This window comes from Colias croceus, chromosome 20 (genome assembly GCF_905220415.1).
Source record: "Colias croceus chromosome 20, ilColCroc2.1".
Lineage (NCBI taxonomy): Eukaryota > Metazoa > Arthropoda > Insecta > Lepidoptera > Pieridae > Colias > Colias croceus.
In genome coordinates, this window is record NC_059556.1 from 1,275,469 (window position 1) to 1,301,375 (window position 25,907).

The 25,907-nt window shown below is 34.4% G+C and overlaps 1 protein-coding gene across 1 annotated transcript in view; it reads left to right on the forward strand.

Moving 5' to 3' along the window:
• The window catches only part of LOC123701012 (regulator of G-protein signaling loco-like), a 79,224-nt gene that overhangs the window by 47,729 nt on the left and 5,588 nt on the right, over positions 1–25,907 (forward strand). The window contains exons 4-7 of the mRNA XM_045648420.1: positions 22,431–22,523; positions 22,879–23,033; positions 24,640–24,844; positions 25,431–25,559. Of these exons, the coding sequence (XP_045504376.1) occupies positions 22,431–22,523; positions 22,879–23,033; positions 24,640–24,844; positions 25,431–25,559 (582 nt within the window). The remainder of the gene's footprint in view (positions 1–22,430; positions 22,524–22,878; positions 23,034–24,639; positions 24,845–25,430; positions 25,560–25,907) is intronic.

The window sequence follows — 25,907 nt, forward strand, 5'->3', positions numbered from 1 at the left end:
CAGGTGTTATTGATAAGTCTCGTTTACGTTTCTCGTTATTTAGTGGTTTTTCTTTTATAACTAATTTGTCGTAGTCTAGCACCGCAAAATTCCCCTTCTTTCTTTCTTCTAGCATTTTCTCTCTTAATTCTTTTCTTTTAATTTGAACTTCCTTAGGATAGTCTTCAGAGACATAGGCGTTTTTAAATTTCTTCTTATTTTTTAATATTTCTCCTTTTTTCCAACAATTGAGAAATGATATAAGTACTGGTCTGGCCCTATCGTTGCCGTTAAATTTTTTACCAATTCGACGTATTTCATTAATGTCTTTAATATCCAAAGAAATCTTTAAATCAGTGCTAATTTTTTTTGTTGTCGCTTGCAAAAGTTCCATAGTAGATTCTTCAGATTCTTCTAGTCCATATAAAATTAAATTGTTATGTCTTCGGTTTTTTTCTAACATAGTAATTTTTTTCTTCAGTTCTCGGTTTTCTAACTTTAAATCTTCGACTTCGCGTGATAGTGGGGCTAACTTTTCATCCATTCTCGAAATTATGTCTTCAGTCTGTTTAGTCATTTCTATCTTCATGCGTTCAAAGAATGTCTCCATATTATCCATATTAGGTTTTTTATATTTATTTTTTTGGGTTGGTAACACTAATTTGCAGTTGGCAACACTAGTTTAGAGTTGGCAACACTGGTCTGGAGATGGCAAAGTTAGCTCTAATTGTCTATGTTCACAATTTGATTTGACATTTCATAATTGACATAATTTCTAACCTTTGTTGTTGATGAAGTTGGCGAAATATTTTATAATTATGCACTTCACAGGTCCACATATAATTTCTTTTCGCACGCTGATCGATGATAACAATCCTTAGATTACTTGTTAATTAATTTAGGTGGAAAAGATCGTAAGTATTATTTGTTTAATTAAGAGCAACAGTGACAGGTGTTTACTGGTTGACGTTCACACCGGAGTGTCGCGAATGTGATAAATACACAAAAATATGTTTAAAGTACCGGATATTGCTAACAATATGTCATAAATATACAATACTCAATTTGCATGATTTAGGGAGGCTTCACATTTAACACTAACGGGTTATAAAAATAATTTATTGTTGTATTGTAAAGATTTGAAGTAAAAATATTCCTTATGCCCAAAATTTTGCTTACACATTCCCGATACTGTGTAGCACGCATATGGAAACATTGTGAACATGGAAACATGGAACATGGAAAATTATTTAATGCAACACAATGTTGTTCATTTAACTCATCGTATTTATTACGCATCAAGCTGTACAACAAAATATTTACATACACCCAATATGCGTATAGCGTCACTAACAAGAAAACATCTAACAATATCACCTGCGAACAATAAATACATTTTAATAGGTCTGAACTCTGAGGCTCTCACAAAATAGAGGTTATAATTCTATGTCCGCTGTATTTTTTCGGTCTATCCAACATATCTCTCGGCCTGCCCTATATGTCTTAAACATTTAGAGTAATTAATATAAATTCATGAACATTAATAAAACTGTTAGATGTGGTTTAATTTGATCGCAATTCTGTCTATCGCTTTGAACGTACATTTCGAACATCTCTAGTCCGCTATCGATTAAAATACTGCCTTAGTCAATAGATATCCATTTCAAGGATAGCTATGTCCTGAATAGATAAGCCCCGGTTATTGCCTCAGCAAACATAACATCATCGACACCACGACATATTCTGGTATCAACACAGATGAGGTGCTAACTAAAGCCCCTCGCTTCGTGACTTCTCTCGATAATGTAATTGGCGGAAACATCCTAATTCGATCTCCAGCCGCGGTAGATTTTCCGACGATTATTTGCGAACCGCCTGATCGGCCATGTTTGGATCTGCGAAGCAGTTTCAGCGGGATTTTTGACAATCGTATTCTCGAATGATTTTTGAAAATGGAATTCCGCGTTCCATATTTAAAGATTGTTTTATTTATATGGAACTTGAAGGTTGTGTATTTATGGTGATTTCATCGGGTTTTCGGACAAAATTATTTGATGCATAATTCTTGTTAACACCAGACATGTGTGAAATCTTGGTTTCATTAATGTTATTGATACTGCATTTCGTAAACGTAACTTGAAACAGTAAAATGCTGAAGTTGCATTAAATATTAATACGAAAAGAATTGCTAATACATTACTGCCTTGTTCGTTATAATAAGCTACCGAAGTAATCATGTGTCAATATTGGTCGCTCGAGTGGCAATAAATTATACAATAATTATTATATGATCAGTTGTGTAATTTGTCTGCAGCATTATATTACGGAACGTATCGGTTTTACTGCAGTTTTCTAATTATGGCATCGGTGTCGTTTGAAAGTAATCGTGTGGGAGTCCTGTTATCAGTTTATCAGTGATATCGAGGGATTACAGCCAGTCGTCTATTTTGGAACATGGACGTTTATTACATTGAATGCTATCAGATGGAATTATTAGGATATGCGTCACGGATTCTGGCTCATTGTAGTCCATATTTGCTCGAATGCAGTCACCAAACATATAAGGCTCTCCTAGATTTTCAATGCATTGTTCTCGTTTTGCGCTTTAGAAAGTTCCCAAACAATGTCCTGTTGGATTTGAATTTTCTTGTCAATTTTTTTAATTTCATGCAAGGTAAATTATAATAGATTAATTGTATCGCTATTTTGTGCATGGAAAAATGAAACATCAGCAAGTATTGTAAATTATGTGTGTAGATTAAGATCATGTATAGATTCTCTTTTACCCTGTCAGTACATTCCTAATAAATCTTGTAAATAAAAACAATACTTTTTTACGCAAATCTATGGTTAAATCCTAGATTCATTTGCCATATAACGCATCAGGTTAATTATAGAATCTCAAGGTCGCCTATCGTGTACGTAAACATCGATTATGGAATCGGTTGTTCAATTTATCGATCTAATTACAATAGTGCACGTCCACATATCGGCACTGTTTGTTAAGATGATAATACAAGAGGTCTGATTTCTGAAGAGTAAACGCTCGCGTCTTCAGTCGAATTCCGAACGTCGGAGGAGACGGACGTCAGGCGTTTAAATCTGAGTTAATGCTTTTGAGACGAAACTGGGAAATCGTGTTGAGGAAAATAGTATGTGAAGTGTTTGTGGTTGAGTGGACGTGTATGGATAAAAGGATAAATAGGCATAATGGCTAGATTGGCGACGAGCGCTGTGCAACTGTGTCAGCGGCTTCAGGAGCTGTACCCCCAGAAGTTCTTACTGCCAGGCAAACAGGTTGATTTTTGATATTTTTTTAGTGTTTGTTAAATTAGCCTTAATCAGGGTATGATCAAAAGTAAACTATTATCACATAGTAAATGCATTTATTTCTCAACATATGGAGGATTTTTTCATATATTTTATAACTGGTGAATCTAAGGAATAGACGTGAGAAAAATTAATTCAATCATTCAAAAGGAAATCCTTGGTCAAGAAAAACTGTAGTGCCTATACAGTAGGTACGTAATTAGTTACCTGATTTTGCAAATTTTATAATTATCTCCTCGCTTTTAAATACTGTAAGTTAAAAGTTGTTTTTTGTAAGCTGTTGTACTTCTGAACACAGTCTGACAGTCCTATTTCGTTAATAATAATTAATTTTAGTATTTTAGGCGCTGACTCGACAAATTCAAAATTAGAAGGTTTAGAATGCAGACAGAGGTGTTTTATTCGAATTAAAGATATACAAAGTTTTATCTAGTAATAAAATTTATAGCCGCCATTAAATTATTCCGGTCGTGGTGTGTCAATGTTCGCTAATATTTTATATTCTTTCTTTTCCAATACCTATACATATTCATGTTGGTATTAATTTTGCAATCGTGAACGTTAGCGCAATTCTATATTCTGTTAATTATGTAATTATATTTAGCAATCATTTGTTCATTAACCGAATTAATAAGTAGCAATTGAGTATTTTTAAGTTTTGTTTACATAAAAATATACTTTGGATTCAAATTTCGCTACCATTGCCATATTTGCAAATAAAATAAATTTATAATATCGCAATTGTTTACATTTTATTGCAAAGGAATGCTTTTGTATTTATCAATAAACGCATCGATATCAATAACTCATGTTATGACCTTTCTCGCCTACAAATGTATTGGTTGCGGTCTCCTTGAAGCTTGTAAATTGTGTTAATTTCTCCTTATCACCTTCGTTCTTATGTATATTTTTAATTAGTTTCTTTGTGTCCTCATTTCTAATGGAGCTTGTTACTTTTATATGTTTAGTATTTTATTTAAATAAGAATTGTTGAATTTTATCAAAATTTTCAATTTGTTGTTTCGTCGCTGGACGTAAGTTAACATTTTGTTAATTATAATTACATACTATTGAAGGACGTAATTGAAAACAAATTGTTCCCGCTGCAGGTCATAATCTACTTCCACCAAACTGGCCAAGTGCGGGTTGGTTTCGTTACATTTTCCTTCACCGTTTCGAGCAGTGATGTGAATAATGTGGAAATAAACTTCATTTATTTCATAAATACACGTCCGTCTCGAAAACTCAACTACTATTTTAATAACTATATAATAACGTTTGCTCTGCATCTTGATGTTAATTATCTATATAAGTAAGTATGTATTTATGTTTATCAGGCGTTTGGTTTTTCCATAACACAATCGAAAAGCTTAGTGTTGGATCAGATCGTGCCGTGTGTGAAAAATGTCCTGAAATATTTATTTAAAACTAGGTTTCCGCCCGCGGCTTCGCCCGCGCAGTTAAAGAAAAACCCGCATAGTTCCCGTTCCCGTGGGATTTCCGGGATTGCGTCATTTTCCAGGGATAAAAAGTAGCCTATGTCCTTTCTCGGGTATCAAAATATCTCCATACCAAATTTCATGAAAATTAGTTCAGTAGTTTAGGCGTGATTGAGTAACAGACAGACAGACAGAGTTTCTTTTGCATTTATAATATTAGTATGGATTATTTACTGTACAAAATATGATAAAACAATAGCACGAAAAATTATAGTATAACAAAAGCATAATTTGCACAAAAGGCGGCCTTATTGCTCAACAGCAATCTCTACCAGGCAACCTGGCGGGAGAGGAAATTATTTATTACATATTTATTTTAATGACTTGAAGCAAATATCAACCGATATAACTTGATATACTAACACCAAAACCTGACTGTTGGGAGGAAAGCATGAATTAGGGTGGCAATAAAAAGATCAAGGTTTGAGGACTGTTATTGTTGGCTATCGGATAAAAGTACTATAAATTAATTGTAGCCATTTCATTGTTTTAATGCTATGTAAATCATAAAGATATCGAAGCTTTATCGTGTACATTCTGATTTTTTTTCTTGATAATCTGTAAAATAAATTATTTGCCTATGGTCCCGGTCGTAGTATTAGGGTCTCAGCACACATATGGGATCGGAAAGGGATCGTAACCGTATCGCCTCGAGCCGTTCAGAATGGTTTGTATTAAACTCCCTATAGTACGAGATCCGGCTGCAGGATTAGTGCGTTCATCGGTTTTTTGCTGAAAACCGAATTTTTATGTATATTTATAATTAGGAGAATATATATCGACTAGGTTGCCAGTCAAAATTTGGCCGCAAGCATGTTTAATTAAAATTTTTCTAATCGATTTTTGGGAAAAAAATTCGTTCACTTGTTTTTTGAATAAAATGTAGTCTACATCACGGCAAATGATATAAAGATTCAAAAAAATCACGGTTGCCGCTTTTCACCTGGCCGCAACATCTTGGCAGCCTGGTGCAAACAGGTATGATTTCGATTCATTTTTACGTTCATAACGTACATTTATGAATCATATATCAAATTAAAGCTAATTTTTTTCTATTTATTATCATATATGGTTGCCTAATTAAATCCGGCCGCAAATAAGGGTTGCCGGCTGTTAAAAATTATAAATATTTACGCCTATTAGTACACCGACGCATTCGCGTGCGGCAGCGAAACAACGAGAAAAAGAGAGGATCGGCTGTTAATTATATTAAATCAATAATACTTTTTAAATTTGTCATTTTGAAAAGGACGACATATTTTCTTTCACTCAACCTTAAATATTCAACATCTTTAACAGCCGGCAACCCTTATTTGCGGCCGGATTTAATTAGGCAACCATATATGATAATAAATAGAAAAAAATTAGCTTTAATTTGATATATGATTCATAAATGTACGTTATGAACGTAAAAATGAATCGAAATTATACCTGTTTGCACCAGGCTGCCAAGATGTTGCGGCCAGGTGAAAAGCGGCAACCGTGATTTTTTTGAATCTTTATATCATTTGCCGTGATGTAGACTACATTTTATTCAAAAAACAAGTGAACGAATTTTTTTCCCAAAAAACGATTAGAAAAATTTTAATTAAACATGTTTGCGGCCAAATTTTGACTGGCAACCTAGTCGATATATATTCTCCTAATTATAAATATACATAAAAAGAATGCGTCGGTGTACTAATAGGCGTAAATATTTATAATTTTTAACAGCCGGCAACCCTTATTTGCGGCCGGATTTAATTAGGCAACCATATATGATAATAAATAGAAAAAAATTAGCTTTAATTTGATATATGATTCATAAATGTACGTTATGAACGTAAAAATGAATCGAAATCATACCTGTTTGCACCAGGCTGCCAAGATGTTGCGGCCAGGTGAAAAGCGGCAACCGTGATTTTTTTGAATCTTTATATCATTTGCCGTGATGTAGCCTACATTTTATTCAAAAAAACAAGTGAACGAATTTTTTTCCCAAAAATCGATTAGAAAAATTTTAATTAAACATGCTTGCGGCCAAATTTTGACTGGCAACCTAGTCGATATATATTCTCCTAATTATAAATATACATAAAAATTCGGTTTTCAGCAAAAAACCGATGAACGCACTAATCCTGCAGCCGGATCTTAGACTACTACTGCAACGCACACTAATCGGAATAGTAACGTAATCGCCTCCCCTCGGAACAGGCTCCGAACTTGCAATTGCAGCGCTAACGGCTCATCGTCCCCGCGCTTACGTCTCTCCGTCCCCGCGCTTACGTCTCCCCGTCCGCGCTTACGTCTCTGCCTGCTACGACTTGCCGTATTTGCCATTTTTAGGCGTAACGCCGGTGTCGCCTAGCCGTAGCCGAGTTGACGTACAGGCGCTGCTGATATGCTTTCGTCACGTGCATACGGTAGGTTGACGCCTGGTTGACAGCGAGGCGAAAGGCGTTACGGTTACGATCCCTTTCCGATCCCATATGTGTGCTGAGACCTTTATGCTCGTTTAATCACTGCTGAGCTAAATAATGAGAAAAATGACAAATCGTGAAAATTGTAAGAATCGTTGTAAATTATCTTAATAAAATGTAATTTATGGTAGTTTTGAGAGACGAAATACAACAATAATACATTCGCAGAACGGCCGGTTGAGTCAACGTTTAATTTTGTCAGTATCATTTGACACAATTAGTTGTTTGTGGTCTCGTTTAGTTACATGATGTGGCGAATATCTTGCCTTCCTTAAGCGTTTGTTTAAACTAGGTTTAACTAATTGTTATAGTTGAGCTTAACTGTCCGATTGATAAGTTTAACCCAGTTTTTGAGGAATTCCGAAATCCAAAATATTTAGGAAATTATTTAGTATGGTGTCCTCTTTAGGGATATAAATTCAAAAATGCTTGTCTTCTTTATTTCAGGCATAATCAATCTTTCCGGCTATGATAGATTGAAATTTATCATTAGAGAGCATCTTATTAACTCCAAAATTATTGTTAAAAAGAAATGGACATTAAATACAACAGTTTAAAATGATATTTCATTGTTAAAAAAGGTAAACCAATATTGTATCATTCCTTACAAAGTAGATGAAGATAACATAAACAACTATCGTTTATGACTTTTCTTTCGAGAACTCCGTGATGATGTTATTTCCTATCTGTTGTTATTTTATACAATATTCTGTTGTTATACTGGACTCTTATCGTAATCAGTAATATATTGTTAAGCGGTCACAATTATTTGATATCTTTTAAACATATTTTTTCCTTCATTTAAACCGGGGACTGAGACGCTTCCTGTGTCTGTATTCCCCGACGAGTAAGTACAATCTGGTGGTTTTCAAACCAAACTGTTTTGGAATGTTCCAGAAAGAGCTAGAAAGTAATAGAACTTCGCCGTATTTATTTCCTCTATTTGTATCGTTCTAATATTATAAATGCGAAAGTTTGAGAAGATATACATATGTGTGTGTATGTATGTATGTTTGTTACTCTTTTACGCAAATACTACTGAACCGATTACAATGGAATTTAACACACATATAGAGGGTAACTTGGATTAACACATAGGATAGGTTTCATCCCGGAAATCCAACGGGAACTATGCGGGGTTTTTTTATTTGAAAACGCGGGCGGAAAGCTAGTTTGTTGTATTTGCCACCTCCATGATGCTTGTCATATGATAAGGCTGCGCGTGTGGGCGACTTATTGCTGCACGTTTATGAGCTTTTACGATCATATCGATTAGCTATCTGTATGGAGACGAATTACTTCCGATGGATGCTAATAGTTTCTTTAATTTGATGGGAAATTAGATATGATATCTAAATAACATTGTAAAGTTTAAAAATTGCATTATTCGTTCAGTTTTATAGGTAATCTTTAAAGTTAGATTTATACGTGTAGGACGTAGTTAACTTTGACGTTAGTGGACTTTGATTTTTTGTTTAAAAAATACTGCACATTTAGTGATCGAATTAAATTTTGTTTAAAAGTGAATATGTGATCAAAATTTTTAATACGTTAAAAAGTTAATTTTTAAGTGTATAGGTACTCGAATAAATTAAACAAGAAAAAACTACATTCGGTTTGTTATTTTTAATCTGTGAATGAAATCACATGATGTAATGTGTAGGCAGATTGCATCTTTGAGTTAATTTTTTAAATGATAATCGTGTATGAGTGATGGAATGGGATTTGTGTGCCGTCGCAGTTTGCAGTTGACACATTTGTAACACCTTACAATATTTATCTTACTACCTTATGAAAAATGCATCCTATATTGTGAAGCAGTTTTGACTGTTGTACCTAGATAGCTTTTTTTCGACATTTATACGAATATGAGTTCTTATTAGTTATTTATTTATATGATATTTAACACAGTATTTTTTAAATATTGATTGCATTTATAACAAATATAGAGCTTCGTGAGAAATAGAAAACGTATACCTAGTTATAAAAAAATAAATACAGAATAATGTTCTCGGTATTTGGACATACGACACTATCTAAACCTTACCATTTCTATGGAAGTAGAATTAGGGTTGGCAATTTTATATTTACATCTAATCTTATTTCTAAGAATTCGTTTAAGGTACTGGTATTAAGGACAGCAATTCAATAATTGTATTATTAATAAATATTAGGCTCTATTAAACTTCACTTATTAATAACCCATTGAGCCCCAAGCGGCCCGATCGGTCCACGACCGATAGTACGTAGATTTTATATTGTGTCTGTGATTCCGGGGCCTGAGTTAATAAACACCACAATAACATATCACATATAGTATTATCTTACTTTGACTTTGGCTTATTAAGAGTAATTAAAATGTAGGTTCGGCATAAAATCAAATCTTTTGTGTTTAATATGTACATATTATTTTGAGTGACAACCCTAGCCTCTGGCCTGTTATTACGGTACTGAGTGGGTGCAAGCCGAGTGCGTTGTCACACCTACCGTTATCATTAAATGACATTCAACACCGCTTTCTTTGCTTTTTGCTGTCTAGCCGTAGATCGTTTTATTGATGGTTCTGTTTGTCCAGTTGTTGTGGATTAGTTACTGTTATATTGTAGTTTTTATTGTTGGTAATGCTGCTAAAGACGGTAGGGCTGTCACTGTGGAGAATTTTTGTTGCGGAATAAATATTGATTTGCCTGCAGGCCGACGCCCTTGCCGTATTGTCGCCTACGTTCTTGTATAATAATAATTAAAAAATGTTTTCTTAGTCATACACCTAATACAAAAACTTGATAAACATTTAATATAGATATTTCTTTGTTATTTATATACTTTAAAGGAGCAAGTAAGCAAATAGGCGATATTATATAGAGCTCAAGTATGTGCGTAAACACAATTATAGCATTTCCTATTCCATCACTATTAAATGATTTAAATGCAAATATAAGTAACAAGATAGTGGTATTTATTATTATCATTGACTACTTGCGCCCCGCGGTTTTACCCGCATTACTCTGCTCCTACTGTACTTAGCGTGATTATATTTAGCCTATAGCCTGCCTCGTTATATGGACAATCTAACAGTGAAATTCTTTATCAAATCGCATCTGTGGTTCTTGAGATTAGCGCGTTGAAGCAAACTAACAAACTCTTCAGCTTTATAATATTGATGATTTAAATAAAACAATGAATGTATGTAAGTACGTAAATATCCACGCAAAATAGGGTTATGGCACCACAACTAAGATTATATTGTACAAAAGATGGAATTAATTTTGCATACAAAACAAAGATGTGACGTAAGTATGTACAGTGTATGTTAATTGCTTATACGTAAAGTGCTGACGTCAAAAACGTAAATAGATTATAGATATAGGTAATAGTCAATAGAGTTTACGTGAAAAGTGTCGGATTAACTCTGTCGTAGATACATGTTATTTTAATCAGAAAGTGATTTCTTCTGTGCAGTTAGATTTTGTTTTGTTGTACTTGAGATGTTTAACTTGACCACCGAGCGGCCCAATGAGACCACGACACAATAGATTTTCTATTGTGTCTGTGATTCCGGGGGCTGAGGCATCAAAAAGTAAAGCTATTATTACTAAGAATATTATGTACTAGCTTTTTGCGTAAAATTATTTAAAAGATCCCACGATACTTGTTTGATATTTCCCAACATGTCGGACTCCAAACTTCATTAGATACCTCTTAATTAAATAATGAGTACATAATATTATAAATGCGAAAGTAACTCTGTCTCTGTCTGTCTGTTACTCAATCACGCCTTAACTACTGAACCAATTTGCATGAAATTTGGTATAGAGATATTTTGATACCCGAGAAAGGACATAGGCTACTTTTTACCCCGGGACATAGGATAAGTTTTATCCCGGAAATCCCACGGGAACGGGAACTATGCGGGTTTTTCTTTGACTGCGCGGGCGAAGACGCGATGCTACTTTTTACCCCGGGACATAGGATAAGTTTTATCCCGGAAATCCCACGGGAACGGGAACTATGCGGGTTTTTCTTTGACTGCGCGGGCGAAGACGCGGGCGGAAAGCTAGTGAGTACATAAAGCAAGTATAGAAAATCTTTAACAATCTAAGTATGTACATATATGTATAAAACTAGCTTTGCTCTGCGGTTTCACCCGCATTGCACCGCTCATGTTGGTCTTAGTGTGATGATAATAGATATATAGCCCATAGCCTTCCTCGATAAATGGGCTATCTAACACCAAAAATTTTTCAAATCGGACCAGTTCCTGATATTAGCGCGTTCAAACAAACAAACTCTTGAGCTTTATAATATTAGCATAGATATAACAGAGCCATAACTTTCACTAGGCAATAGAAAGCTTGGCTCTATCTGATTAACATCGGATATTTTAATTAAATTATGTTAACATGGATAATGGTATATTAATTATCTAGACGGAGATATATGAGCATGTATCTAACACAGAGTAAAAAGTCTAGTTAAAAACTTTTTAAGAACTCCTAGAAAATATAAGTGAAACACGTGCGTCAAAGAGTTACATTTAATTAAACAGTAATTATCGAAAGACGTCATAAGATTTTTCAAATCGATTTTGAAATTAAAAACTTTTCTTATCAATAATTTCGCCCGTGAAAACCAATTTAATAGAGAAATATAATGGAACAAGAGAGTGAAATTAATTGTTAACGCACGATTAGGAACGTGCAAATGCGAATTGAGTCTTGTTTTTGACAAGAAATCCAGATAGATGATTTTAACGGTGTATTTTAGCATGTATTTGAAGAAATTAGGTCCAGCAAAAGTTACTCGTGTATAAGTAACTACTAACTACTATTTTTATTATGTTCCATCTTGGATATGAAAAAAATTGTGCTATAAATTTATTTTTAACTAGCTTCCGCCCGCGACTCCGTCCGCGCGGATGTCGGTCTTCGCGTGGATGGTTTATTTCTCCATTTTGAGTAGGTACCTCTGACAATAAAATCTTATAAATATCTATTGGACCCAATTCCCAAATACGGCTAGGCCTATAATAATACGCAACGTGTGTTCGCGGTTCTACGGAACAACGTCTATGGATAAAACTGAAAAATTAAGATTAATTTTTTTCTACGTATTTTTTCAGGATAAAAAGTATCCTATTTTACGCCCAGGATAATAAGGTATAATTATACCAAGTTTCATCGAAATCGAACCGCTAGTTTTCACGTGATGCCTTCACATACAGACAGACAGACAGACAGACAGACAAAAATTTTTTTAATCACATATTTGGGTTTGGTATCGATCCAGTAACACCCCCTGCTATTTATTTTTTCAATATTTTCAATGTACAGAATTGACCCTTCTACAGATTTATTATATGTATAGATTTAAATAATCTGGATTAAAAATTTCAAAATTCAATATTTATTTATTAAATTGTCATATATGATTATTATGTTTAAAGCGTAAAAAGTGTATACAGTATATACTATATAATTATAAATCTGATTATCGATACCGTTGTACTAAACACGAAATATTCAAATACAAAATTTTATACAATACTTTTTTGACCATCAGACATGTTTATGGCCTATTGTGTTGGTTCATACCCTCACGACTAACGTGTGTTGCATCTATTCGCATTATAATGTTTAATTAATTTAAATATATACACCATCGTATATTGGTCCATCATAATATATGTTCGTTGGTATAAACCTTAAGGCCTAAAATAGGAGGTTGATTTTCGAGGAATTCTGTAAAACTTTTGAATACACAAATGATTGGTGACCAGATGTTTATTATAATTTTGAGGATATAGAATGAAAAAATACGTTTGTCGAATGACAAAATACATAATATTAAGATGATAACTGATATTCTTATAATGGTCTAAGAGCCCGTGGGAGATCGTCCTTTACCGATCTGATAACCAGATGAGACGTATTTTTTATTAAATATTTTTTATTAACAAATACGCCTATAATTGCTTGCCTATCGAAAAGTGGTCATAACTATTTTTAATTAAATTACCTTTTATCGATTTTTTTTTCCCACGGGCTCTCCTACAATAAGATAACTAATTTCTAGACATATCATTTCTTTATAAACTCCATTGTAATATGTAGCATGTTCCGTATGATTTAATGCTTTGTCACATTTAAAGCCAATCGAACTTCCAACTCATTAACTGAAACAAAAACTCATTTATTATCCTACTAATCCTACTAATATTATAAATGCGAAAGTTTGTATGGATGTATGGATGTTTGTTACTCTTTCACGTAAAAACTACTGAACCGATTACAATGAAATTTAGCACACATATAGAGGTTAACTTGGATTAACACATAGGATAGTTTTTATCCCGGAAATCCCACGGGAACGGGAACTATGCGAATTTTCCTTTGCAAACGCGGGCGAAGCCGCGGGCGGAAATCTAGTAAACTATAATAATCAATTCCTCATTCAAAATAATAACACCTACCATATAGGCACTATCAGTAGCCTACATCAAAATAGATATTAGCACAAGTGTCTTGTATCAAAACGCGTACGCCACAACTCGGGCATCGTTCGTCAGTCGATAGCATAATGAGAGATTGTTAGCTCAAGTGCTCGATACGTTACGGTGCGTTTACATCATACGTGCGAATGCTTATTCAGCTTATTCTAACCCCGCTATGTCAAATTATTTTAGTGTAAACAGGCGTGGAGCATTCTTTCTTCGTCTTAGTGCGTTCGAAAACAATGCAATGTTCTAAAGCTGAACAACACTGAATACAAGTTTTCGTTTACACTAAAAGATCACGAAATAATGTTCTTGCTCTAGCTCTAGTTCTATGTTCTATGTTTGGTGTAAATGCACCGTTAGAGTATATTATATTCTATGTCGATAGGCAGATGTTATGACGTGCGTGACTTCCACATGGCAACAGTCTGAATTCGCGAGGTATGCCAGTGTTTATTGATTGAGCTTTGGAATTTTGATAGTGGCATGTGGTGGTGTGGTTGAAAGTTTTCGCTACGTGAAGAAAAAAAACTGGATTAAATTGTTAAGTCAATATGAATCCTTGTTTACTGGCAACTTACTAATGATTATGAACATTATATAAATTTTTAATTAATCCAAAACCTTATATGGTTTGGTTAAGAAAACCATGCCAGTGTTCTTGACATCAATTATAGTTTCTATAATGTAAAAACAGTAACATGAACATTAGTTATAGAACATAAGTAATGTTCAAATTACTGTTCTTGTCGTGACTACTTACCTAAGACTTACCTACATACGTATAATACATAATTGATATGACTCTGTAATACAAGATGATAAAGAGAAGATACAACGCTTTCTCTATTGGCTATAAAAATACAGTCTTGTATGTTATATTGCCACTTAATGAATTCTTCATTATCATTACAATTCTTATATAACTTATTTAATATACAGCATATTTTTACATAAAAGCGAGTGTAACGATGCATACCGTTTAATTACGTATTGTGTTGATGGAGCGTGGGAATAGCATCATCAGTCGCACCATGCTCTCAGTTACGGTGATACCTTTGAGCTTTGATGTTGTGTGAGAGACACAGATTTCTATATTACTATTGAGAGACGAAAGTTTAATACCTTCGTCGTTTAAGATCACTTGGCACGCGTTTTTTGAGAGACTGTTAGTAAAAGTTTGAGTATAATCGAAGTTTTGTGTATTGGAAACGTGGCTTTTCTAGATCATTCTATAGAAGTAGCTTTAAGTACGGTTTATAAAGGAACTAACAGAAATGATCTGTGGTTTAAAAAGTGGTATTAGATATGTGTTTGAAGTAATGTGAAGTGATTCTATGTAATGGAATGATTGGAACACGCTCCATGGGTCATCGCGTGTTTTGTTAAACGTTTATATTGGATGTACAGGTTGGTGGTTTGAATGACACGGAAACACGCTAAGGTTAGTGTACCTACTAGTTATTTATATGATTTTTGTAAAATATGAAAAGCATTGATGTTGTGCATATTTGGTGCTAGTCCCAGTTGTAAGGGATAAGAACATGATTCTAAATGAATCATCATCAGTACATTTATTTTGCTATTTTGCTAAGGGCAATTTCGCGAATAATCTAAACTTTATTGGTCTTGAAACTCAATAGAATCAAAAGCTCTCTTTCGGACGAATAAGAACACATATTAAAGTATTAAATTACAAATAAATTCATTGCAATTGGATACAATCGTGTTGTTTTGTACAAAGCTAATTCGCGTGATAGGCAAATAATAATAAATTGCCACCATCAGCCATAGTACGACATGAATCCATCACGTAATATGAACGTAAGCGGATTATAATGAATTCCAGTGAAAGTGTCTCATGGTGACACCATGTTCCTATGCACTTGTAATAAGATTGATATTTGAATACCTTTGTGGTTGTGAATGAATCGAGCTGGTTCTTAGTAGAGAGTACCTATGTGTACAATTGTGGGCTTGTTCACATTTGCGGGTATGTGACGTCATTACTCCTATTCTTAGGTTGGTTTAGGAAGTGCTAAGATGACGATGACGATACGTATGTGTGTACTGAGTGTGAGGCTGTAGATACAAGCATTTAAAAGAGCTGTAAGCTGTATAAGTAGGTATAATAAATAAGAAGCTTTGTATCATAGACATGACGGTGAAAAAATTTTCTTAGATATCTTTAATGATCGTCGATTCTAGGTTTATATACTTTTGTATTACCGAGACATTAAACAAATTTTGTTGCTACTCGACGTAAAAAAACCAGTGAAACACCATTGATAAATTTATTATTTGAAAGATTTTATATATCTTGTATTTATAACTGTTGTAAAGTATCCAAACATGACAAAGCGTTTTTCTCTTGATCATGCGGTTACTACGTTATCGTTAAAATTATATTGTTCTATATAAGAATAGAACAGATAAATATGATTTAATCTAATAGAGATTGAGCTTGATCAAGATAATTTGATGTGATAAAAGGGAGTTCTAGCTCTACATCTCTCAAATTGATTATCATTTAGATATATCTTTGAATTGTCTGCCAAATTGATACCAATGTATTATCCAAAATTCTCTCCTTTTTTTGTGGTGTCTCTCAATGTTGGCTCCTACATTTTAACGCGGACGCGTGGGTGAACTAAAGGTTCACCCTGGTAGCGACATGCGCAAGGGCGTCCCCCCTTGACGGGAATATTTCTCTCGTGTTATACCAATACTTATCAATATAACGTATGCAAAATAAATAAGAATACTTACAAAATATATTGCACTTTTGGTTTGTTTTTGATGATATCAAGTGCATGACAGCTTACCTATAGATAACTTTATATAGCGATTACATTTAGGTCTATAATAGTGAAAAATTAATGAAATTTACAATGCTACAGTATAAACATAACATCTCCTTTTTCAATAAATTTTAAAAGCAATGTATCAAAATATGCGTTTAACTGTAATGTACTCAAAATACCGCGAAACATCGCATATTTGTAATACGCATAATTTTTAATAATAAAACAATATTCTCCGGCTGTAGTACGCGGAATTCCCACAAATGTTTAACTAATTATTATTGTTTATTCGCCGTATTATATAAATAGGCCCATTTCGGAGTGTTTGTTTTGATTTCGTTTTCCTGGCTTGGGAAGGAAAGACGAAGATACCATTTGTTTTATAATATTATTGTTTTCTTTTAATGATGATATACCTAACTGCTCGAAAGGCCACTGTAAAGATATTACTTCTTATTTATAAACATTAAAAACGATTACTTCTTAATTATGAATATCTCGGCTGGATCAATTATTAGATACTTATATTATCTTCTTAATACATTTTGACCACCTTGGTTCATAGTTATAATTCGTAAGTTCCAGTGAAGGTAATATGTCTCAGTCTGGCTTAATTCAGAAGGCTGATCACCTTCTGGTCCGTAATGAAAATCTATACTAATATTATAAAGTTGAAGAGTTTGTTTGTTTGAACGCGCTAATCTCAGGAACTACTGGTCCGATTTGAAAAATTATTTCTCATCACTCTAAGACAAACAGGAGCGGAAGGGAAGAAGGAGCTAGTCGATCATAAAATTGTAACCATCTGACCTATAAAGGGACATGAGACTAATAAATTAATGTTGTATAACAGAAACGTAATAAAGGTGCACAAAACGCATGCACTATAACGTATTCACATGCAGTATCTTTCCACGCGATAACATCTGCATTTACCTTATCTAAACATTAGTACAGATGTATTTCTGTACATCTATTTACGTTATCTGTGACCCATTGTTCTCGTTTGCATTTTATTGTTGCGTTATTTTTAGATTCAAAGGTTTTATCAACGTGGCGACTGAAATAGCGTGTCAATATTACGTTAGGAAGACTTTCATACTCGGTGTTTGGAGATGTCCTTTAGTGAGGAAAGGGCATGTGATGTTTAAATAGTGATTACGGAGATACGTCGTGAAATTTTGGTGTTCACCTTTTTGACATTCATAAAATGATAATTGATAATTACAACATTTAAGAGAAGAAGAGGTTGTTCCTTAGTTGATAAACTAATATGATAAAGAAAGGACGTACAACAGACGACATTACATTGGAGACGATTAACCAAATTGTTTGTGATGCCCTTGTCCAGAAACTGTGTTCCTACCATGACAAATAAATCTTGCGACTTCCAATATTCAAAAATGGTACATCGAGATATTAACCTACATGGCCTATGCGTCAATTGGGCCTAATTTAGGCATTTTAATGCAATCTAGCTAGATTAGATAATGATTATAGTCCTTGATACACAAATTCTATACTTAACGCCCTCGATCGTCGACCCACTCAAGGCTAATTCTAATATATTTTCATACACGCTTTAGTTTTCAGCGAAGCGGTGGGCGTATCACGCTCGCCATTGCTGATAACGATAACACATCTGAAGCGTTGAATAAAACGCCTGAGCAGGTAGCTGAATGCTTCAGTTTTAGATAATACAGCGAAGTAATAAGTGCTGAAAACGATAGGGCAGTGAGGGGCAAAAGTCTAGAAAAAACTGTTAATTGGTTAAATTCTTTACAAATTCGTTAATTAATGGTTGAATTATGTTACTAGATAGAAAGAATGTTGTAAGTTGGTGAGAAATTGTTTAGATTAAATAATGCTGGAGTGATATTTTGAAGTGATCAATTTAAAAGAGTAGAAGGAACATTCCCATCAAATGTTGATAGTGTTGGAATAAATATAAGTGGTTGTATCATTTTGAAAGTAAATTCGAGTGCTGTACAACTACCGGACAATCTTAGTGTATAGATTGTAAACAATATAAACAAGTGCAGTGGCGATAACGTGAAAGTGATAAGACGCACAAATGCCTACGCTTCTAACGGAGAAGTTTTATGCGAGGCTCGCTTGGTTTGTGAGTATATATTTACGTGCATACATACAAATTTTAATCTAATTAATTTGGCTGTTATTAAGCAAAATCGAATGGAAATTTTAATAAGAGGACGATAGAATTGCAATTAATTGTTAGACCGGAAATATCTGGAAATAATTTAGAACTGTGAATAATTTGATAAGTTGATATTTATTTAATAATTTAAGGATATTCGGTTTCAAACATAACGAAAAAGTATTTACATCCGTTGAAAGAGCGCAAAAAAGAATTCTACAATAATAATCAGTATGATTTAAGAGCCTTAAATCGAGGCCTTACATTGACTAGCTGAAAATAAGACCGGCGGGTAAACATCCTGAATTCGAGTTACTCATACAATTATTATAAATATCTACATTCTAAATCTTTATATAAACAACAAAAATATTCCGCTGCTGTTACAATTTAAACGTTTTAATTTTGCCTTACACAACACTAAATAAACGTAGGATATTCGAAGTAGTGTTGTGGTAGTGTCCATGCATTTAATGCATCAAGGTTTGCGTGGACTCGCATGATTATTGATTATGTACTTACTACTAATATACAGTAGTAAAATTATTTCAGATGGTTTTCTTGAGTCTCTAACTCTCTAGTCTCTACTTAGTGCAGACGGCACGTGTAATGTGTAGTTATAATTAAAAATCAAACGAATGTTGTGAAAATCATACTTCGGAGTATATCTACTTGTAGTTTAGTCTAGTATTAGAATAAGTTAAAGGAACGAATAAATATAATCAATATTTTACAAATACATGTATCTCATCTATAGTTTAAATATATCCACAAACAATGAGTTAATGCAAATAGCAAATCCTTACATTACAATCTATATCCTATTCCAATGCAAAAAGGTACATTTTTAATCTGTGTTTAGATTCCTGAATAAATCAACGCCTGTAAATTTGAAATTGATTTCTATCCTAATGGAATATGGTCCAATATCGTTTGATATATCGCAGTTTCCTAATGCAGAATACAATGGGATCCTTATAAGTGTGGTCATTGAGACGGGTAGGTATGTAGTGAAAAATTCATTATTTAATTTAGTTGTTAGCGTCATAGGGTGGTGTAAGTTACAAGTTATTAGCCGGTGTTTGTTGCAACGCTCTGAATAGCATTAATTATAAAATGATTTCACTAGATTCTAGATAGGTAGGTGCTAGTTAGTAGTTAAAACATGAGTTGTAACACCGGAGACCGATCTAGTTCCAGTACCTAGTTGTTTTATGTTTTACAAGAATGGGAACGTTTTAATGCTCGGTTAAAATATGTTTTGTCGGAAGTCTTTGTGAACGTGGAAATATGGAGAATCTATTTTATGGTCCATAAAATAAAAATTGTTCTATTTTCAAATCCAATTTGTGAATATCTAAAGCCCGGCATTCACTACACGCACCGCGAGCCGAGCCCCGAGCCGTACCAATCCGTGGACAAATCCGTCATCGCCCACACACTACACGTCTATCACCTTCTATCACTCTCCGTCTCCAGATGGCGAGCGCCGCGCCGAGCCGCGAGCCGCGCACAACTACACATACACACGCAGATTTGTCCGCGGACTTGTCGCCAGCTACAAATCCAGCGGATGGGTGCGCCTGTGAATGGTACCCATTAAACTTGATTAGAAGGGAATCAAAAGAATAGCTTCTTTGGGATAAACCTAAGCAAGCAATAAATGCAGTCTTTATTTATAAATGTGTTAGCAACTGCAGTCACCTGGTAATATAGGTAGAAAATATAGTTCCCAATTAGTCTTTATTGATTCAGTCCAAGCCAATTGAGAGCGTTTACCAATTGTTTATATTAATTTAACCTCGGCCTTGTTACAATTACGATTGCCCATCATCGGCCAGCGTTTTATGTTGTGTTTTATTCGCAAATCTTTGATCTCGTTTCCTTAATAAATTATTTGAATTCCATTGAATGTGTTACGCGTAATGTTCGAGTTATGCTAGCGTGTAAACAGCTGGATTTTTGTGGCGATCGTTATTTCATAGGTTTTCATAATCGTTGTTTCTTATTGCCTTTTAATCTTCAGAAGTAGAATGGAGTCAACTAATGAGGAGAGATTTGAATTTTAAATAACAAATTTGTGAAATTCCACGTTTGCGGTATATCACTTAGCTGCAAGAATAATTTGTAAAACCCCCGATTTAAGCTTAGTCACTAAATACACTTCACTCCAACTTTACGGTAAAGTTTTCATTCCGCAGATAGTATCCACGCAAAGAAAAGGTCCTGCGCATGACATTCATAACTTTAAAATATTTCTGTATCAGTGGTGCTTTTAAGATTTAACGACTAATCTTGACGATGGTCCTTGACCAAGTAAAATAAATGGGTTCCCTTGACCATCCAATTGTCTGACCATCCAGTTTCATTGAATATTTCCGTCGACCGCCTCGCCTCGTGGCATGCACCACGCACCGCCGGAAGCGGGGCTGTTTGCTCGTTGTGATTGTCATTGTAATTTGTGATGACTCGACGCTAGTCTGATTTTAGACGTCACCGCGAACGGTCCTGCACTCTTTCCCCTTTTTTATGCCAGAGCAAAGAAACAGGTGGATCATCTGATGCTAAGTGGTCACCGCCCATAGACTAAAGTAGCACTGGTAGTGTTATAGGTGCTCGGGAGAAATTCTGAAGAATTTCAGAATGTCTCTTTGCCATTAATTAAGCAGGTGCATTGCGTGCAAGTGTTATAATACATAACTGGTGGGACTTGTTTGGTAATTGGTTGATCGCTTACCCTGAATTTAGTGTTAGTTGCGAAGGTGTACTGTCGTTTAACGTGGTCGTGGTGTCTAAATTTAATTAGCTTTTTTAAATATTGGGCTTGATCAAAAGATCACTTCATGTGCTTGTGTGTTGTGTTGTTTAAACGAACTTAGGGAAAATGGTGGTCTGGTATGTGACTGATGCCGATGTTGAGGTAAATTTTGTATTTTTGGTATTTTTGCGTTCGTAATATAATGTCGTTTATTCCTATCAAATTATTGTGTACCTCTGCTTGTAGCTTGTGGTCGTTTTAGACATTCATTATAATTTTCTTATCTAAATGATATTCTTCTTTTTATACATGAACCACAACTTCTCTATAGCCTAAAATCTGTGTTGTTGGTAAATATTTTATGTATTATAGATAAATAAAAGTCTATAATCATAATATTTGCCACAACAAACTTAATGAATATCAAAAGCAGATAACTGTAATGATAATGAACTTACAACTAATAATATGGAAGAATTGTTAATAGATTCATTATGATCATGCGGGTTTCCCGCACAAACACAGCGCTGTCAGACGTATCCGTGAGAGGACACTCGGCAAACAGACTGACATATTTACTATTTATATAGTGTTACACAGGATTTGCAGAATTTATGTGTTAATGTACAGGGTCAGTTGTAAGGACTAAATGTGGTGAACAAAAGACTCATGAAAAACGGATGTTAATGCAATAAAATGAGCAAATGAAAATTTACGTCAATCTGAAATTATGAGCAAATGTATTTCAGTGAAACACAGTCGATATTTTTGTTTAAACACAAGTTAACAAACTTTATTATAATATGTTTAGCAGTAATAAAATTACTGAAAATAATTCCTCTAGCTATATTTCTGTTATTTGTAATACAAACTGTATTTTGGCTAAGTATTACCTTGTTTGGATGTGTACATACACAGTTTAATTAAGCATTATTGTTTGATTGTTACAGAGTGAGCAGTCGTCACCGTTCCGCCGCTGGACCACGGGCAGCGGCGCGGGCAGCTCCTACAGGCACCACGAACATCGCAATATTTATAATAAGGTAAGGATTTGCCTATAATGTACCAATTGTTGTTGATGAGGAAATATTTTCCTTTATATGTTCCCTAGTGTATGAGGATGTTTAGTTGTGTCCTACATACCGATAGAGTTCTAATAGTGGTGTAGTTCAAGTGAAAGTAATTTATCTTGGTGCAGTATTTCACTTTCTTATGTCAACTGTGTTAAAAAATACAGTGACACAAAAGAGGTACAACACTATCTATCGCTTTATTTGGCCAGTCGAAAAGGCAATAAAGAAACCCGAAAGCGTTGGACGACCAAGATGTCATCGGCTTTTTAATACTCTAGCAACTCTTTCACCAACACAATTTTCAGTCTCAACTTCTCTATTCCAGCAAATGAGCGAAGGTTCGAGCCCGGGCGGGGTAAAGGGCGGCGGCGGGGGCGTGGCCCGTTGGTCTCTGGGGCTCGAGCACTTGCTGGCCGACCGCGCGGGCGCCGCGGCATTCGCGCACTTCCTCGATAAGGAGTTCGCCGCTGAGAATATAAGGTGAGTTGTAGGGAACGGCGAATGTGCGAAGGTTCGAGAGGTTTGACATTAGACGTGTGTGCGTGTGTGCATGCGTGCGTGCGTATACTTGCACATTTGAGTGCGAGTGTGTTCGTTTGTAGGTATGTTAATGTATACGCACCTTAGGAGCGGCGTTAAAGGGGTAGTACGCGCGAATTTATCAAGTAATTTTACTTTACGGTGAAAATTGATTTTACTTAATTTTAATAAATGTCTTTACTTTCTAGTTTCTTGTCGTCATAATTATTCCTGTTTGAAACTTATTCATCAAATATATCTTTATTTCTAATGAGGACCTCAACCCTTTTACAAAATTGTAACAAACTGATGCAAAAAGATAATATATTTAATATTACAAAACAATTTTCATAGAACAATGACTAATGCAATCTAGAAATGGGGTTACAACTTACAAGATAACATCAATGAAATAAAGCTCGTCCTCGTTAATGAATGGGATTCGAGTTAAATGCTTTTTCTACAAATATAACTTATCAGTGACGTCATCACATGGATATTAATAATAGACCCATTGATTGGTTAATTTGACTCTTATTAGTAGAACAAGAAGGTTCAAAGTTGAATATCCGAACTTGTTCATATTTAGCTACAAGATTATAAATTGTATTTATTTTCAACTAACGGTATTTTCAATGGATTGATAATAATTAAAATTAAATATTAACTTTCGCAAAACGGTAAATAATTGAGGATCTAATTAAATTATAATTAGAAATAAGTGGAATGCTTCTTATAATTTCACGGTTTCAAAATTTTAGATTCATTTTTAACTAGCTACCACCGAAAGTGTTAATTATAAATAACTAGCTTTCCACCCGCAGCTTCGCCCGCGCAGTCAAAGAAAAACCCGCATAGTTCCCGTTCCCGTGCGATTTCCGGGATAAAACCTATCCTATTTCCCGGGGTAAAAAGTAGCCTATGTCCTTTCTCGGGTATCAAAATATATCTATACCAAATTTCATGCAAATTGGTTCAGTAGTTAAGGCGTGATTGAGTAACAGACAGACAGACAGAGTTACTATCGCATCTATAATATTATTAGTATGGATGGCTTAAATATTTGAAAGAAAGAAAGAAAGAAAGAAAGAAAGAAAAAACATTTATTTCAAGGACATCAATAAAGAACATCAATACAAAAAAATAAACATAACTAAACTAAACAAAAAAAAAAATAAAGTTACATAAAATTTACACACGAGAAAAAGTAAAAAGGAACATGAGAAAAAATTTAAAATATAAATGAAAAAAAAAAAAAGTTTGTAAAACAGTGTCCTTGAAAAAGGGAAGCCAACTCAGCATAATCTATGCTGCAACATTATGCACACACAGAGCTGGTTTTCAGTGGCCCCTAGACATTGTTACGATTAGAGAAAATTTGGCGTTAAATATAAATACTGGCTTATTCTAAATAACTTTTACAATTAAAAGCCAATATTCAATGAAAGTAGATTGATTATAGAGCTTAATAGTTAGATCAAAATTCAACCCAGGTAACTCCTGCCTATTGTTATTGTAAACAATAAATATGTGGTGCATCAAATAATAAAACTCAAATGACCCACAGATTCTGGTGGTCGTGCGAGCAGTACCGCACGTGCTCAGAGAGTGGGAGCGAGAGCGAAGATGTCCGCATCCAACTAGCCAATGAGATTTGGCAACGTCACCTAGCGGATAAAGCGCAGGAGCCAATCAACGTGGACGCCGCTGCTAAACGGTCCACGGCGTTGCGGCTCACTCAGAGGCCATTGCCGGCTGATTTGTTTGCTCAGGTAAGTGTTTATTTTGTTTACTTTAATCTAATTGTTTATTTTAACAATTAGATTAGATAGATCCATTAATGTTAGTAAGTGACTAATAAATTATTGTAAGTATATAAATTTTGGAATGAAAGGAAGAAATAATACATTAACTCCACAAATAATGTTTAGGTGCAAACAATTTAAAACCTACTTTATCTAAAGAACAAAATAAAAATATGTATTATTGTAATAGTGATACTGTTTGACCCGTGAGACTGCAAAAGTGTGGAATTTGAGTCTAGCCTTTTTTCGATGGAGTGATAACTTTTAAGATTTCAAATATAGATAGAGACCTTAAAATCTATTGAATAAATCTAGTAATAAGTTTGTATACAATGACCATTATAAGTAAATTTATCAAAAAAAATTTGCGTTTTTTTTTATTGGGACATGATAAACAGTTTACAGTTAGGTAAAAAAAGGTTGAAATAAGTATCAAAAGGATTCTCAATGAATGCTTGGTGATATTATAATAAATCTTCAATATTACGATTGATGGTTAAATTTTCGATATTTGTTTTTCAATAAAATAACCACATACATATCTCTTAATCAGGCCCAGAAGCAGATATTCAACGTGATGAAGTTCGACAGCTATCCGCGCTTCCTGCGCTCGGGCGTGCACGCGGAGTGCGCGCGCGCAGACCTGCGCGGCCTGCCCTGCCCGTACGACCAGGCGCCCAAGGTATGCACGCACATACATACACCCTACCCGTTCGACCAGGCGCCCAAGGTATGCACACACATCGATAAATATAATATGAACACACAAAGAAACACATATACACACACATGAATACATACACACATACGCACATGCACATATTATTGCAAATACACAAATATGCGTAGGTATACACACGCACCACGCACGCAAGCAAACGCACACTCACTCACTGACACGTGTACAAATCGACACACATACATAAACATAGGCAAATACATAGTATAAATTCAGTGAATTTTCATGTGGGACAACTTTCGGGTATGAATTTTTCACACTTAAGTGTACACATATATATTACTGCGTCAA